An 18,586-nucleotide genomic window follows, 5' to 3' on the forward strand; every position below is an offset into this window, starting at 1 on the left:
CAGATAAGTTCTTAACACTATTTTCTACAGTGATAACATTGGACTCTAAGATTGGTCAGCAACTCCAGTATACAGATAAGTTCTTAACACTATTTTCTACAGTGATAACATTGGACTCTAAGATTGATCAGCAACTCCAGTATACAGATAAGTTCTTAACACTATTTTCTACAGTGATAACATTGGACTCTAAGATTGGTCATCAACTCCAGTATACAGATAAGTTCTTAACACTATTTTCTACAGTTATAACATTGGACTCTAAGATTGATCAGCAACTCCAGTATACAGATAAGTTCTTAACACTATTTTCTACAGTTATAACATTGGACTCTAAGATTGATCAGCAACTCCAGTGTACAGATAAGTTCTTAACACTATTTTCTACAGTGATAACATTGGACTCTAAGATTGATCAGCAACTCCAGTATACAGATAAGTTCTTAACACTATTTTCTACAGTGATAACATTGGACTCTAAGATTGGTCAGCAACTCCAGTATACAGATAAGTTCTTAACACTATTTTCTACAGTGATAACATTGGACTCTAAGATTGGTCAGCAACTCCAGTATACAGATAAGTTCTTAACACTATTTTCTACAGTGATAACATTGGACTCTAAGATTGATCAGCACTCCAGTATACAGATAAGTTCTTAACACTATTTTCTACAGTGATAACATTGGACTCTAAGATTGATCAGCAACTCCAGTATACAGATAAGTTCTTAACACTATTTTCTACAGTGATAACATTGGACTCTAAGATTGATCAGCAACTCCAGTATACAGATAAGTTCTTAACTTTATTTTCTACAGTTATAACATTGAACCAAGAGGACGTTTGAGATGCTTAATGTACTACCTCAAAACTCATTACTAATTTTGACCTTTGGAAATATTAAGTGTTCTCTCTGCAGTATTCTATTCATTGACAGTTACATTGGTGACAAGTATTTCTTTAAGTGTGTATCAATCTCTTTCTCATACAATCAAATTAGACTACTTTGGAAGTTCTTTGCACTGCGGTGTTGCCATTTTTTCTCAACAAAAGTATCAGACTAATGTCACAAGTTATGGAGTTTGGAATCACTAGTATCTAACTCCTTGTATCTAAAGGCAGTACTAGTGCATTCTCTAGAAATTTGACTGGCTGACTGTTTTAATAGCTTGTCTAGAACAATTTTTTCTCAAAATATTTGATTTGAATAATTTATAGAGTATATTCTTGTTTTAAGTTTTAAAGTTTTTTTTACAAAGCAATAAAATAATTGTTTCTTTAACAAAAGTGAACATGCCCATTCATTGACTTGATGGAAAGTCTTCATATTCTGATAATGAAGTTACTGCTTTGCTAATTGATAATGGATCTGGTATATGTAAGGCTGATATAGAAAATATAGTGTATGGATTGGTGGTTCTATCTTGGCTTCTTTATCCACCTTTCAACAAATGTGGATCTCCAAACAGGAATATGATGAATCTGGTCCTTCCATTGTTCATCGTAAATGTTTTTAAATTTCTATTTAGATTCTATATCAAAAAGATCATTTATTAACAACAATTAAATGTGTAGGACACTCCCACAAAAGATGAGTACTAGTTCATCTGATGATGAAGTTGCTGCCTTAGTAGTTGATAATGGATCTGGTATATGTAAGGCTGGGTTTGCTGGAGATGATGCTCCCAGAACTGTTCTCCCCTCATTGTTGGTCATCCTCGTTATCAGGGAGCAATGGTTGGAATGAATGTTAAAGATTCTTATATAGGAGATGAAGCTCAGAGTAAGAGAGGTATCCTTACTCTGAAATATCCTATTGAACACGGTATTGTTACTAACTGGATGATATGGAGAAGGTAACATGTTTAATATGTCCTGTGTCTGTTCTATAAGACTTCCTCTAGATTTGGTATCATACCTTTTACAATGAACTTTGCGTTGCCCCTGAGGAACATCCCATCTTGTTGACTGAAGCCACTCTTAATCCTAAAGCTAACAGAGAAAAGATGACCCAGATTATGTTTGAAATATTTAGTGTTCCAGCAACTTATGTAGTTAATGAAGCTGTACTAGCAATATATTCTCCAGCCGTACAACTGGTATTGTTCTTGATTCTGGTGATGGTGTCTGTCAAGTACTTCCCATTTATGAGGGTTATCTTCTCCCTTATGCCGTCCAACGTATTGATTTGGGTGGGCGTGATCTTACTAACTATCTCATGAAGATCCTTAGTGAACAATGTGGCTATTCTTTTGCTACAACTGCTGAACGTGAAATTGTTCGTGATATTAAAGAGAAGTTTTGTTATGTTGCTACGACTTTGAACAGGAAATGCAGATTGCTTCTGCTAAAAACTCTAAGTCTTATGAATTACCTGATGGTCAAATAATCTCCATTGGTAATGAAAGATTTCATTGTCCTGAAGCTCTCTTTCGTCCATCATCTCTTTTAGACAAAGAATTTCCTAGTATTCATGAATTGGTCTATAATTCTATCATGTCATGTGATATAGATATTCGTAGAGAATTATATTGTAATATCATTCTCTCTGGTGGTAACACTATGTTCCCTGGTATTATTGAAAGAATGCAAAAGGAAATATCAAGTCTCATTCCTCCATCAATGCGAATCAAAATTGTTGCTCCACCTGAGCGTAAATATAGTGTATGGATTGGTGGTTCTATCTTGGCTTCTTTATCCACCTTCCAACAAATGTGGATCTCCAAACAGGAATATGATGAATCTGGTCCTTCCATTGTTCATCGTAAATGTTTTTAATTTCTATTTAGATTCTACATCAAAAAGATCATTTATTAACAACAATTAAATGTGTAGGACACTCCCACAAAAGATGAGTACCAGTTCATCTGATGATGAAGTTGCTGCCTTAGTAGTTGATAATGGATCTGGTATATGTAAGGCTGGGTTTGCTGGAGATGATGCTCCCAGAACTTTTTTCTCCTCAGTTGTTGGTCGTCCTCGTTATCAGGGAGCAATGGTTGGAACAGGTGCTAAAGATTCCTATATAGGAGATGAAGCTCAGAGGAAGAGGTATCCTTACTCTAAAATATCCTATTGAACACGGTATTGTTACTAACTGGGATGATATGGAGAAGGTATCATGTTTAATATGTCCTGTGTTTGTTCTATAAAACTTTTCCTTTAGATTTGGCATCATACCTTTTACAATGAACTTCGTGTTGCCCCTGAGGAACATCCTGTCCTGTTGACTGAAGCTTCCCTTAATCCCAAAGTTAATAGAGAAAAGATGACCCAGATTATGTTTGAAACATTCAACACTCCCAGCTACTTATATAGCAAACCAAGTTATCTTATCAGTATATTCTTCTGGTCGTTCAAGTAGTCTTGTTCTTGATTCTGGTGATGGTGTCTGTCAAGCTTTTTCATTTATCAGGGTTATTTTCTCCCTCATACCATCCAACGTATTGATTTGGGTGGGCGTGATCTTACTAACTATCTCATGAAGATCCTTAGTGAACAATGTGGCTATTCTTTTGCTACAACTGCTGAACGTGAAATTGTTCGTGATATTAAAGAGAAGTTTTGTTATGTTGTTACTGACTTTGAAACAGGAAATGCAGATTACTTCTGCTAAAAACTCTAAGTCTTATGAATTACCTGATGGTCAAGTAATCTCCATTGGTAATGAAAGATTTCGTTGTCCTGAAGCTCTCTTTCGTCCATCATCTCTTTTAGACAAAGAATTTCCTAGTATTCATGAATGGTCTATAATTCTATCATGTCATGTGATATAGATATTCGTAGAGATTTATATTGTAATATCATTCTCTCTGGTGGTAGCACTATGTTCCCTGGTATTATTGAAAGAATGCAAAAGGAAATATCAAGTCTCATTCCTCCATCAATGCGAAGCAGGGTTGTTGCTCCACCTGAGCGTAAATATAGTGTATGGATTGGTGGTTCTATCTTGGCTTCTTTATCCACCTTCCAACAAATGTGGATCTCCAAACAGGAATATGATGAATCTGGTCCTTCCATTGTTCATCGTAAATGTTTCTGTTAAATGTTCAGGACTATAGCATTATTAATTAATTCTTTTTTTATTTTTTTTAAACAGATGTATAATTATTATTATATAATTATAAACGATTATTTTGAGGTGTGGCTAAGAGATGGTTGATAATTATAGTCCTGTAGTTATAGACATTGGTTCGGGGACGTGTAAAGCTGGTCTTGCAGCAGATAATGCTATTCCAAGAGATAATGGTTCCCTAAACAGACCTTGTACTGTAATACCGTCAGTAGTAGGTCGACCAAGAGGAATGGTAAGAGAAATGGTGACATTAAAGTAGTTTTACAATTTGTTTGTACAATAGGGAGTGATGGTTGGTATAGGACAGAGGGATTCTTATGTGGGACATGAAGCTCAAAACAAAAGAGGTATTCTTTCTATAAAACGTCCCATTGAGTCTGGTATAATTACCAACTGGGATGACATGGAGAAGGTAGATCAACTAACAATTCATTCTGATTATAAATTTCCTACTCTTCTTATCTAGATTTGGCATCATACCTTTTTACAATGAGCTTCATGTTGCTCCTGAGGAACATCCCATCTTGTTAACTGAAGCTCCTCTTAATCCCAAAGCTAACAGAGAAAAGATGACCCAGATTATGTTTGAAACCTTCAAACACTCCAGCTATGTATGTAGCTAATGGAAGTGTTCTTTCTCTTTTTTTGCTACTGGAAGAATAACAGGCTTAGTTGTTGATAGTGGTGAGAATATAACATACACTATTTCAGTTTATGATGGAGCCTTACTCCCTTCTTCTGTGGACAAGAGTTATATTGGAGGCAGTGACTTAAATATGTATTTGGAGTTACTATTGGAAAACCGTATTAATTTTGACTATAACAAGAAACAGACTATAGTGGACATCAAAGAGGACATTATGTTATGTGTCAAAAAAGTATACTTATGAAATGGAAAATTTTTCTACAGAAAAGGGAAGAGCTAGCTACAAATTACCTGATGGTCAAGTCATTGAAATTGAAAATGAGAGATTCCGTTGTCCAGAGGCTCTCTTCCAGCCATCTATATTGAGTATAGAATCTGTTGGTATCCACCAAACTACTTACAACTCCATCATAAAAAGTGACATTGACATTCAGAAATATTTATATGACAACATTGTCCTCTCTGGTGGTGGCACTATGTTCCCTGGTATTGTTGACAGGATGCAAGAGGAGATCTCTAATCTTGCTCCTCAAACAATGAAGATCAGGATCATTGCTCCATTAAATCGTAAATATAATGCATGGATTGGTGGTTCTATCTTGGCTTCTCTATCTACCTCCAACAAATGTGGATTTCAATGACAGAATATAACGAAATTGGTCCATCAATTGTTCATCAAAAATGTAAATAAGTTGGGTATATAATCTATTTTTAGCATCATGATGATGTAATCTCTGTTACCAAATTTAAATTTTATTGTTTCCTTTAATTTGAAGACTACAGCTATTTGTATTTTAATATTAAATATCATAATAATACTATCACTGATAACATAATGATAATTATGGCAGCTCCATGATTCCACAGATACAAGTAATGTAAGGACAATATTAAGTAACCAGCTGCATTATTGTATGTTCAATAATGTAGTGTTTTGTGTTACTGTAAATTTGCCTCTGGCAGAGAAAGGGGCACTCTTTTTAAGAAAAGTAGTTGACAGGACCAGATTATACATTTTATTGGAAAAAATCCTGAACTGCATGAACATAACTTTAATAAGAAAATGTCTATTTTAGTATCGTAGATGTAATGTGGAATTCTAAAAATAAATCAAAACTATCTAGTTGAGGACAAAGGGTATCATGGAATGATTCAGCAACTCTTCAACTTCTCCTTATAAGGTATTTTTGAGCATAAAGTATGTCTAGTCAATAACTGCAGCACAGTTCTATTTTTAGTATCATTAAAATGTAATGTGGAATTCTAATAATAATTTATTACTTACCCAAGGACAAAGGGTATCATGGAGTGATTCAGCAACTCTTCAATTTCTCCTTATAAGGTATTTTTGAACATAATAATGCACAAAAACAATATAAAGTAGACTAGTAAACCAAATGCTATTTTTAGCATCATAATGACGTAATGTAAAATTCTAATAATAAACCTACTTATTGAGGACAAAGGTCAGCATTAATTTCCTATTACCACTTCTCTTTATAAGGCAGTACTTGAGAAGACCAACCAGACACAAACTAAGATATCCTTCATTTAACAAACCAATATGGCAGCTAGTTGCTCACCACCTAAAGGTCCTCTTCCACTTGTCATTGATCATGGCTCGCAGACAACTCGTGCTGGGTTTGCAGCTGATCGGGCTCCACGAGTTTACCATACAACTGTAGTCGGTCGTCGTGGCAATGAGGTTTTGTTGGTGATGAGGTTAAGGACAAACCTGATTTGTTACTTGAATATCCTATTGTCCGAGGAAACTATTATTAATTGGGAGGCCATGATAGAGGTATGTACCTGGAATTAAGATATTAATTACTTGTTTATTTGTAGATCTGGAGGTACATATTCAAAACTCTTGATGCATCACCTGACAAACACGCAATACTTCTAACAGAAGCTGCCTGCGTTACTAAAGCTGACCGAGAGAAGATGACACAGATCATGTTTGAAACTTTCAATGCCACTTCTGTTTACTTGGCAGATCAAGGTATATTGTCACTATATGCCACTGGTTATACTGCAGGATTTGTCCTCTCCTCTGGATATGGTGTCACTCAACTGGTTCCTTGTCATCAAGGTAACCTGTCGCTAAGGCCAACGCTCGTTTGATCTTGCTGGTTCTGATATGACAGAATACCTTATGAAATTGCTTACAGAACGTGGTATCCAGTCTGTCTCTACTGACACTGCTCGTTCAATTAAAGAGACCCTTTGCTATGTGGCTTTTAAATTTTGATCAAGAAGTGCCGGAAGACAAGTCCGTACAAACTACCTGGTGATCAGGAGATCACTGTGAACACTGAAAGGATTCGTTGTCCCGAATACTTCTTTAAACCAGAGAGCAATGTCATTCAGATTGATGAAGAGTCCATTACAAATGCTCTGAGAGACTAGTATGGATCTAAATACCCTCTATTCTACTATTGTCCTCTCTGGAGGTAACACCCTCTTCCCTGGGATGGTTGATAGGGTACAAAAGGAGCTTCAAGCAATAGCTCCAGCTGGTATTGTTGTCAAGGTCATATCAGCCAATGGTGGTGTTAATAGCACATTTATTGGTGGATCTATCTTGATATGTCTGGAACAATTCCAGACAATGTGGATTACCAAACAAGATTATGACACCAATGGTCCAGCTATTGTTCACACTAAATGTGTCTAAGTGATTGTACTTGCATCAGTGGACTTTTAAAACCCTGTCATTTTCAAAAACATTACATAACTAATTGTCTGGTTTTGTTACAATAATACTTTTTTATTAGCTGATCAAACATTTATAAAAAGACTTAATAATAATATACAATAATTTACAAGATTGATAGTGTGATAACAACAATATACCAATAGTTTTAAGGTGAGCAGACTAATGACTCTATTGAGGATGGAACAAATGATGAGGGGGTGTGGTCATGTAGAAAACCATCACTTTCCTATAAAAAACAAATATTTTTAAATTTGGTTACTATGGTGACAAACCTCTTCTCAGCTGTCTGTCCATTTCTGATAGAGATCAGTGACATACTTAGATGACCTTTATTAATGAATGTTATTATTATGTCATTGCTAAATAAAACATCTGACCTTTTCAAATGATAAGGATCAAAAGGAAACACAGTCTCAAGAACAGGGGCCTGAACTGTGGCACTAGATTGGTTGGGTGTGGTTGCCACTGGCAACAGGAGGCGTTTGTTTTGTTCAAGAATTGTGTAACAAAACACAACTTCATATTTACTGTTAATGGCATTGTAATGATATGTTACCATGACAAACACTTACTTTGTAATAGCTGCAAACATTTCCACAATTGATGGTAAACAAATCTGATATTAAAAATATGATGATTTGATAGAATCTTCAAAATTTTATACCTTTAAAGGATTCAATTTTGATGAGATGACCCGCTCAAAATTTAACTGACGAACGAATTGATGACTAAATAAGAAATATATTTATCTGTTAACTGTCCATTCTTCCTTTTATCCATCCATCCATTAAATGATCCATACCATTGTCCATTTCTAAGAGGGCCTTATGATGAAATATATAAAAATAAAAAACAGTTTGACAAAGAGAATAAAAAACTATATGAGTGTTATATCAGCTCTTAAAACATCATCACTTGTATTATCTAAATATCTAAAGAGGATAAATGAAACTATGTAATGATAATGTAGTTAATAGGGTCTGATAATATCCAGTATGTAATTATAATATAGTTAATAGGGTCTGATAATCATCACTATGTAATTATTATAGAATCTGATCACTATGTAATTATAATTTAGCAATAGGGTCTGAAATAAAAACAACATATTTAATTATAATTATAATTAATAGGGTTTTACTTACAGATGTAATACATTGTAACATTATACTCAAACATAGTTTTTTACTGTGCTATAGGAGATAGTGATATATAATATAATAAGGTAACTAGTAATTACCTTAATGGAACAAATGTTCTCGAGCTATAAAAACTACCAATATATGAAGAACAGTTTGTCTTAAAACAGCTGAAATATATAGAAATGATAAATTATAATAATTATATTAAATTCTGTAATACCTGGTATATACTGACATCTTGAAAACTGAGGAGACTGGAGAGGGGGGGGCGAGGAGATGAGAGAGAGAGAGAGAGGAGAGAGAGAGAGAGAGAGAGAGAGAGAGAGAGAGAGAGAGAGAGGGAGAGAGAGAGAGAGAGAGAGAGGGAGAGGAGAGAGAGGAGAGAGAGAGAGAGAGAGAGAGAGAGAGAGAGAGAGAGAGAGAGGAGAGAGAGAGAGAGAGAGAGAGACGAGAGAGAGAGAGAGAGAGAGAAGAGAGAGAGAGAGAGAGCGAGAGAGAGAGAGAGAGAGAGAGAGAGAGAGAGAGAGAGGAGAGATTAGACATCTCAATCACATAGTACTTCAATTTTAAGTAAGCTTACCTTTTGCCACAAAACATCTAGAAATATCTTGGAAATGACTAATAAAACAAGATATTAATAATAATTATTAATATTAATTAATAGGAGTAAACTCACAGGATCATAACTAGCAAGTCTGAATATCAAGAATTGGGACATGACAGGAACCATGAGTAAGTAAAATATGGTCCTGAAATATCTGTGAGAGAAGGGACAGAGATTACTAATAATATACTGAGTTATCTACCTTCATCAAAAAATGAAAATAAACTTATTGTCCTGTCTGACATCACCTGACCTAGAGTATTCTTAAAAAGTGGGTGTGGTTATGACATCATTCTTACCTCTATTTAAGCAGATGCTGTCAACAATAGTTAAACATAACCGTCATCATGACATCAATATATCGGCCATCTTGTCATCCATGTTGCCATGGAGACTATAATGTGGCATCAGGAGACCTTGTGCTTCTAATTGGTGGGTGGAGTTAGGATGAGACCGGTCCTCCTCAGTTGATTGGTCAGATGAAGATATAGAAATATCCTATAATTAATTACTATTAATTAAAATAAAATTATTTATTACCATATCTATTGGAAATTGTGTACTATCCTCTTCTTCTTTTGTCTCCACCTCTTTCTCCTCCTCTCCTCCTCCCAAAATGGGAGGAGGTACCTCTACCTGTTAAGAGATATTGTAGGTACGTTGGGAGTTAGTAAACTACATACACAACTTTTAACATTTTAAATACAACCATCTGTAATATTTCCTGTGTCAAATTTGAATAGTAGCTTATGATATGGAGAGAATTACAAAGAAATACTTCCTGGAAATTAAAGAGAGAGAGAGAGAGAGAGAGTGAGGGTTATACCTTCTATCATGGTTTTCCTTACGTGGTATTTGCCTCTTTTCCTTTGTAAGGAGTTAGCATTTGTAATGTTTTAATCAAACATAGTGGAGCTCTAGACAGGTCCACCATTAAAACAATATTATTAACACAAACATTACATACTTTGGTATAAGATAGAGAAGACTTTTAATAGCTCGTGGACATTATGATAGATAAAATCAGGACCATGATCTACGCGAATAAAACCCAACAAATCAAACCACACCCACATTTTCATACAGGATTTATAGCTAACGATACAAGAGTCTTAAAGACAAGTTGTAGATATAGAGGATACACTGATACAAGATCTCCTAAATATTCCACATACAAGTCAAAAAACAGGTCCATTATAATATATCCAGGGAAAATTCTATATACAGACAATGTAATATAATAGAATATAAGTGTATGATGGACTTACTAAAGTTGCTCTTATAAGAGGTTCATCATCTATAACTGTTATACATCTCCTTAATGCTGTAAGCCATCGTGTCATCACAATATCCTAAATTAAAGATGATATAATTGTAATTATATGAACCAATTTGTGTACCGTCATATCTTTGATTTTAATTGACTCATCACCCCACTGATAGTTTACATCAACACCCTGTATGATGATATAAAGTTAGATAATGATATATATTGTGAGATCACCTCTTGTTTCTTCTTCATGAGTCCAATAGATATTTAGCTATAATCATGTGACCTCTTAGTTTAGCTTCAGAGCTTTCAACATCTTTGATCTCTTCACCTTCTTCCATAACTATTTACACCAAAAACTACACGTGCTTGCCTCAAAGAGTATTGTTAAGGGGTTAAAATTAAACGTCAGTAAAGGGTTTAAAATAAGGAATTATGTTCAGTATCTTAAGAACTCAAGGTCATTCTTACTATCATCATTTGAATTATATTCCATGGAAAAAGTATAAGTCATAAATCACATGGCAATCACGTGCTACTATCAAGGATGATATGGTTGAACATAAAAACACAGCAAGACAGCCATTAATTCAATATCAATATCAATCTACTTGTTTCACTAATTTGTCTTCTTCTCAATTAAGAACAAGTTACTTTCTTTGGAGCCCATATTTATTTAAATCATTTCCAGTCACCAACGTCAATCTGCTAACCAACGTACTGTAACTTATATGATAGCAGTAGCCATTATGGTAGTAGGTTTGTCATATGCAGCTGTACCACTATACCGGTTGTTCTGTCAGGTTAGACTGGTTTAACTGGAAATGTATTCTAGTTACCTGTAGGCATCTGTTATGGAGGTACTGTTAATGTTGCGGACTCTGGTCAGAAAATCGAGCAGATGTCAGCTGTTGAAGAGAGAGAATTGACAATAAGGTTAGTTTGTTTTCATATAGACCTGTTTATCTATTAGTAATAGGTTTAATGCTGATATTAGTGCTGGAATGAGATGGAAATTTATACCTCAACAAAAGGAAATTAAAGTATTAATTTAAATCAGCCCTCATTTGAATCTATCCATTAAACCATCTATTCATCCATCAACATTTTCATTCATCCATATATCCTTATATCTATCCATTCATTTTGTAGTTGGTCCCTGGAGAGACTGCTCTAGCATTTTATACTGCTATTAATCCTACAGATGAACCAATTACTGGAATAGCTACTTATAATGTATTACCATTTGAAGCTGGACAATACTTTAATAAAATACAAGTAATAATATATTATTTATATTTTATTGCTAATATTTTCTCTTTTTTTCAGTGCTTTGTTTGAAGAGCAAAGATTAAACCAAGAGAAGAGGTTCATACACTATGTATCCATTCTATTACACTATGTATTCATTATATTACACTATATGTATCCATTATATTACACTATGTATCCATTCTATTACACTATATATCCATTATATTACACTATATGTATCCATTATATTACACTATGTATCCATTATATTACACTATGTATTCATTATATTACACTATGTATCCATTATATACACTATGTATCCATTATATTACACTATATGTATCCATTATATTACACTATGTATCCATTATATTACAACTATATGTATCCATTATATTACACTATGTATCCATTATATTACACTATGTATCCATTTTACATTAGGTGGACATGCCTGTCTTTTTTTATATTGATCCAGAGTTTGTAGAGGATCCTATCACAGCTAAAATAGACACCATTACTCTCTCATATATGTTATTTGAAGCTAAAGATGAAGACACTTTAACATTACAATTACCACAAATTGGAAGAACATAATTTTTTGTTATTATTTTATGCACAAAACACTTTCAATTATAACTTTATCTCTTTAAATATCAATATAGCAGCTTATGTTTACATGTAATAGTTTTGGAGTAATAGTTTAGTCTTTTCCTCCCACAAATATTTTGTTATGTACACGTGGTCTGTTTACATATGAGCACTGTCCACAACCACATGTAATTTAATATACATACTGATGTAATATGTAATTATATTATTATGTTCCATAGGAAGTATAAACATACCTTTGTCTGCACAGAGTTAACTTCAAAATGGCAGCACAAGGTAAGATAAGTCTATAGAAATATACTAATACTTCTATTTATTAATGTTTGTTTATTTACTGTTGCTCTTCTTTGTGTGTGTGTGTGTTGTTGCTCTTCAGCTAAAGAACCTCTTCTGTCTGGTTATGAAGGTGGAATAATTTTACGTACAGACTCACCTCCGCTTTATTTTCATCAACCTGTTTCAGAATATCATCCAGCATCTCATGTTATCATCTTACAACAGGATAAAACAGAAAATATTAACACTCTATCTCAACAGGTCATCCATCCATTGTCAGACTGTTGTGTATCCATTGTATATATATGTAGATCCATTGTATATATATGTAGATCCATTGTATAATATATGTAGATCCATTGTATATATATGTAGATCCATTGTATAATAATGTAGATCCATTGTATATATATGTAGATCCATTGTATATATATGTAGATCCATTGTATATATATGTTGATCCATTGTATATATATGTAGATCCATTGTATAGTATATGTAGATCCATTGTATATATATGTAGATCCATGTATATATATGTTGATCCATTATTTGATTCATTCTATAGTCTGAAGTCAGCAATGTTCAAATTCCAAGTCGTCCAAAAAATCATCTTCTATTGTCTTTGTTTGTTTTATTTTGTTGTTTCTGCCCGACAGGTATTGTTGCTCTAATTTATTCATGTCGTGTAAGTTGTTAAACTATAAACAAAGATATATCAAATGGGCAATGTCTGTAGGGACGGGAAAATTATATATAACTCGTGATTTGAAAGTAGTTATTCTAATTAGTTTATTTTACTATTACAATGTTGTTAGTATATAAATACTAACATTTTTGCTTGTTACTAAATTTAGAACACATGTGCTTGTTACTATATTTAGAACTTTGGCTGAATAGAGATCTGTTAATAATAATTATAATTTTGAACATATAAGAAACTATCAATAAAAATTTGATTGTTATCTTTGTCATCTAGGTTAATAATCGTTATATAGCTGGAGATTATGCCGGAGCACAAGACTCCTCCCAAAAAGCATGTTATTGGGCTAGACTCTCTATGATTGTGGGTGTGGTCACAGTTATTGCAGGTGCAGCGTTCCAGCTATTTTTTTCTCAATTAAAGCTATAAACAAATCATACACTCACTAACACTCAGATCATTTATGTATTATCACAATATGTTTATTTGTGTTATTATTAATGGATATTATCTCCATAAGTTGTTATGTTATTATTATAGACAAGATTAAATCTTAATAAGATATAACAATTTACTTTAAAATTTACTTATATTTAGTAATTAAGTACAATGGAGCTTATATTTAGTATTAAGTACAATGGAGCTTACATTTAGTAATTAAGTACAATGGAGCTTATATTTAGTAATTAAGTACAATGGAGCTTATATTTAGTAATTAAGTACAATGGAGCTTATATTTAGTAATTAAGTACAATGGAGCTTATATTTAGTAATTAAGTACAATGGAACTTATATTTAGTAATTAAGTACAATGGAGCTTATATTAGTAATTAAGTACAATGGAGTTATATTTAGTAATTAAGTACAATGGAACTTATATTTAGTAATTAAGTACAATGGAGCTTATATTTAGTAATTAAGTACAATGGAGCTTATATTTAGACTTCATTAGCAAATATATAAATTGATGATTAATTTAATTCATTCATCTATTATTTATCTATTATACATCAAAATGAGGCAAAGTTTATGAGAATTAGCTATTGTTGTGTATTTTAGATATTATAGTTTTTGTAAACAATTATTATCAGTTTTAATGAGTTCATGACACTTAATATATATTTAATAAGTGATGACTTATTAATAAGTCACCAATCTTGATCCAATTAATTGTGAGGTGGTTTCCAGTATACTTGTAAGAGTACCTCTACAATGTGGATTAGAATATGGCTGGTTGTCTCCCTTTAAATGAGAAGAGGCATGGTGGTTGCATTCCCTGTCTGCTTGACAATGACATACATTATCTCAAAACCCAGTACAGCTGGCTTGAAGTAAGAGGGGCAACACTCCGCCAGAATTACTTCATCTAATGGTTATAAATGTTTTAAGGTAACTAGCAAGTGCTGCTAGCAAGCTGGAGAGAGAGTGGATTAAACTCTAACCAGGAATCCTGGGATACTAAGTAGGAGGCCTCACATTGCAAGTTAAGTTAGGTGATTTGACTCAGGACAAGAGTGTCTGTTTGTTTATCTTCTTTTGTAAACATGTATTTTGATTTATTAAGTTACTTTAAAGCAATATAGTTAGATTAAAATTTTATAAATAGTCTTAACAATATGTAGATTATAAAATGCATCCATACTAAGCATTTATCGATCCATACTACTTGTGGCTAATGTCCATACATAGATTTATTAGTTATCTATACAAAGCATTATATACTAACAATTCATTTACTTCATCATTATTAAATGTATATATATCATAACAATTTATAGACATATCCTTGTCTGTGTTGTTAACTCTAATTAATTGTAATAAATCAATATAACATAGTAATAATGGAATTTGACTTTAATGATCCACTTATTGCAACAAATCTTTCTTCCTCCATTAAAAATACTGACTACATGACATTATCAAATAAAGAATATCAAGTCACATTAATTATAATACAAATATAGTTTACAGAATAAATAATTACAGTGATGTCATAATGATGTAATCAGAGACGGTATTTGTTAGTTATTGTAGTGGGTGTTTGTTGTAATTATACATAACTTTGGCAGTCCCTCAAGTTTAGTCAAAAGATGTATCTTCTATTATTTGCTTTCCTTCACTTTCTCTTTGTCCCATTATATGGTAAGTATATTATAAAGTTAATATCAGATATTATTATTTGTACATGTAATATTACTATAGGGAACTCTTGTACTGAAGGGTTTATGGACTATGAACTGTTACAACACAAAGCTGAACAGATATGTGATCGTAATACTTGTAATGGACTCTTAACAATAACTTAGGATGATGACATGTGGATAATGCCTTCCTACTGTTTTATTGTTTTGGAAACATTACCAGTCTTTTACTTGGTGGAGATCTGAGATTGAACAAAGTTGACTATCCTATTATTTCCCTTTGGAGTAGACAAGGAGGAAGTACAATTTATAACAGAGTAGCTGATAGTAATAGAACATATCACTTGATCCATACAATTTTAGTACCTTGGTCCATTACTATATCATTTGTAGAACCATTACAATTTGAGTCAGGACAAGTACTTGATTAAGGACACTATGATATGGGTGGTATATTACGATTATATTACATTGATAATAGTTTATCAATGATATATAAGTTTAAAAACGATTCATTAACTCTAATACTATTGATATTCTAAAATAAAAGGAATGGGATGCCCAAGTGTAATGATGTAGAAACCAAACAAGTTTTTAATATATCCAAAAACAGGTAAAATACTTATTAATTAGTTTGAATATTACATTTCTTTATCTTTCCTAGATACACCACAGTGTATTAATGGATTTCCAAATAAAACTACAGTGATAACCAATCAAGAGATATTACAAATGTCATAAAATATCAAGATAATGCTAGAAGATATATTCCCGATCTTCATGTACATGTGATGGTCATGTGACACATATTATTGTTGGAGGAAGAAATGGGACAGGTAGTAAGGAACCAATATAACAACTTGGAGATCATTAGGTAATAACAGTTATCAACAAGTTTGGACTACAACATCACAATCTCTCACAATATTATTCTATTTCCACTGAACTTATATCAATATAATTTACCTATAACCAGTACCTGTACAAGTGGAGATTTCTTGGGTATATATCAACCATCAAATGGTCATTTTATATTATATCAACAAGAATTGAATGGTCAAAAAAATTATTGGCCTTATGGAACACTACTAAATGAGAAATAATTATCCTCCTGATATCATTAAGTGTTGGTAAGTGTAATATATTTATGTTGTTATATTTATTTAATTATTTTATTATATTAATTGACCAATGTTATGCCTATTATCTCATTGGAAGACTTGGCTAGTTCATTGTTATACCACATGTATGGCTCATTGGTCCAACTTCACATACTAACAACATTAGAACTAATGACTTATCATGTTTGTAACTATGCTAAGCAAACGGGATTATGTTACTACATTGTAACATTCAATACTAAACATCCTTTAGTAAATATGGGTTAAGTGTGGTTATTTAGTTTATTGTAACTATCTCATTATCAAATAGTACTACTTCCACTCATCTTCTAGTATGTGTAATATATCAATAATTATATTATGTTTATAATTATATATATTTTATTATCTAGATATTGGTATATCTACTACTGTTATAATTCAGGTAGAGTAATAATTTAGATAGTTCTATAACTGAGTTACTAATGACAGTTATTACATCATCAGTCACATCATCCTCCTACCTCAAACATCCTCTGTACTCACTATATCAACTACTCCAACAATTTCTACAGTACTTGATAACACATCATTAATTCTTGTACTATCATTGGTCTACCTCTTACTGTACTAACTATTATATTAGTAGTAGTTAGTACTGTATTTATAATAGTTATAATAAGATATAGAAAGCATAATATAATAATAATAATAATAATTGTAATATATTTATGCAGTTATAACAACCTAAACGAAAAAGTAATTGTTTGAGTTATTTATTTAATTTATACATTACTCATCCATTATGTATTATTATTATTATTATTAGTATTATTATTATTATTATTATGATTATTACAAATATTAATTATACTGGTATATCTTTACAGTTCCTACTGGTGTAGATATTTCCTTAATTATATCAAGTTATCCTGTAACTATCTCATTATCAAATAGTACTACTTCCACCTCATCTTCTAGTATGTTAATATATCAAATAATTATATTGTGTTTCAAGTATATATATTTTTATTATCTAGATATGGTAGTATATCTACTACTGTTATAATTCCAAGTAGTAAATAATAATTTAGATAGTTCTATACTGAGTTACTATTGACAGTTACTACATCATCTGTCAACATATCTTCCTACCTCAAACATCCCTGTACTCACTATATCAGCTACTCCAACAATTCCTACAGTATTTGATAACACATCATTAATTCTTGTACTATACATGGGTCTACCTCTTGTTGTACTAACTATTTATTAGTAGTAGTTAGTACTGTATTTATAATAGTTATAATAGATAGAATATAGAAAACAAATATAATGGTTAGTTATTAATAGTACTTTATACTAAATGATATTACTACTGAAATAGTTTCCAGTAATGTTGAGAGGAATATGATGATGTTCTTACAAATAGTACATCAACTTATTCAGTAAGTCTTCTATAATATCATTGTTATATAAAAACTATTTCTCTACAGACTGTGCAGTGAAGAGTGATCCATTACTGCAGTAAATCCTTCCTATATTACCTCCTCCATTAAAACTGATACTGAGTACATGACATTATCAAATGAAGAACATCAAGTCACCATAATGAACTAGTACCAACACAAGATAATATTGCATATGGACAATTACCAGTAGTTGATAATGATGATTATATTTAATATTACTTTAGTTTAACATGTACAAATGTAGAGAACTGTGTGATGTCTTGTTGATAAATATATTGTATTTGTTAGAAAACTCTATTCTATCTCTGTCCAATTTTTAATCAACATATGCAACAAAATTCCAACAAGTAATTAACTGCAACAAATTAATATAAAATAGAAGTTAATACTGGAATTGAATTTAGTAATCCACTTATTGTGATAATAACATTCTATATGATCTCCCCATTAAAACTACCCTGACTACATGACATTATCAAAATAAAAGAATATCAAGTCACAATTAATTATAATATAAATATTGTTTATAGAATATGAAATAAATAAATACAATGATGTTATAATGA

General features: G+C 32.1%; 1 protein-coding gene and 3 pseudogenes across 1 annotated transcript; all 4 read left to right on the forward strand.

Moving 5' to 3' along the window:
* Positions 1–1,609: 1,609 nt before the first annotated feature.
* Positions 1,610–2,781, forward strand: LOC121391179 (annotated as a pseudogene).
* An 88-nt stretch (positions 2,782–2,869) lies between these two features.
* LOC121391174 lies at positions 2,870–4,048 on the forward strand (annotated as a pseudogene).
* Positions 4,049–4,157: 109 nt separating this feature from the next.
* Positions 4,158–5,415, forward strand: LOC121391175 (annotated as a pseudogene).
* An 873-nt stretch (positions 5,416–6,288) lies between these two features.
* Positions 6,289–12,313, forward strand: LOC121391178 (cytochrome c oxidase assembly protein COX11, mitochondrial-like). Its single transcript, XM_041522888.1, is given in 8 exon segments — positions 6,289–6,525; positions 6,984–7,132; positions 11,151–11,262; positions 11,295–11,395; positions 11,439–11,502; positions 11,612–11,737; positions 11,789–11,827; positions 12,161–12,313. Coding segments are annotated over 8 exon segments (981 nt in total).
* The last annotated feature ends 6,273 nt before the right edge of the window (positions 12,314–18,586 follow it).

This window comes from Gigantopelta aegis, unplaced genomic scaffold (genome assembly GCF_016097555.1).
Source record: "Gigantopelta aegis isolate Gae_Host unplaced genomic scaffold, Gae_host_genome ctg1830_pilon_pilon, whole genome shotgun sequence".
NCBI lineage: Eukaryota > Metazoa > Mollusca > Gastropoda > Neomphalida > Peltospiridae > Gigantopelta > Gigantopelta aegis.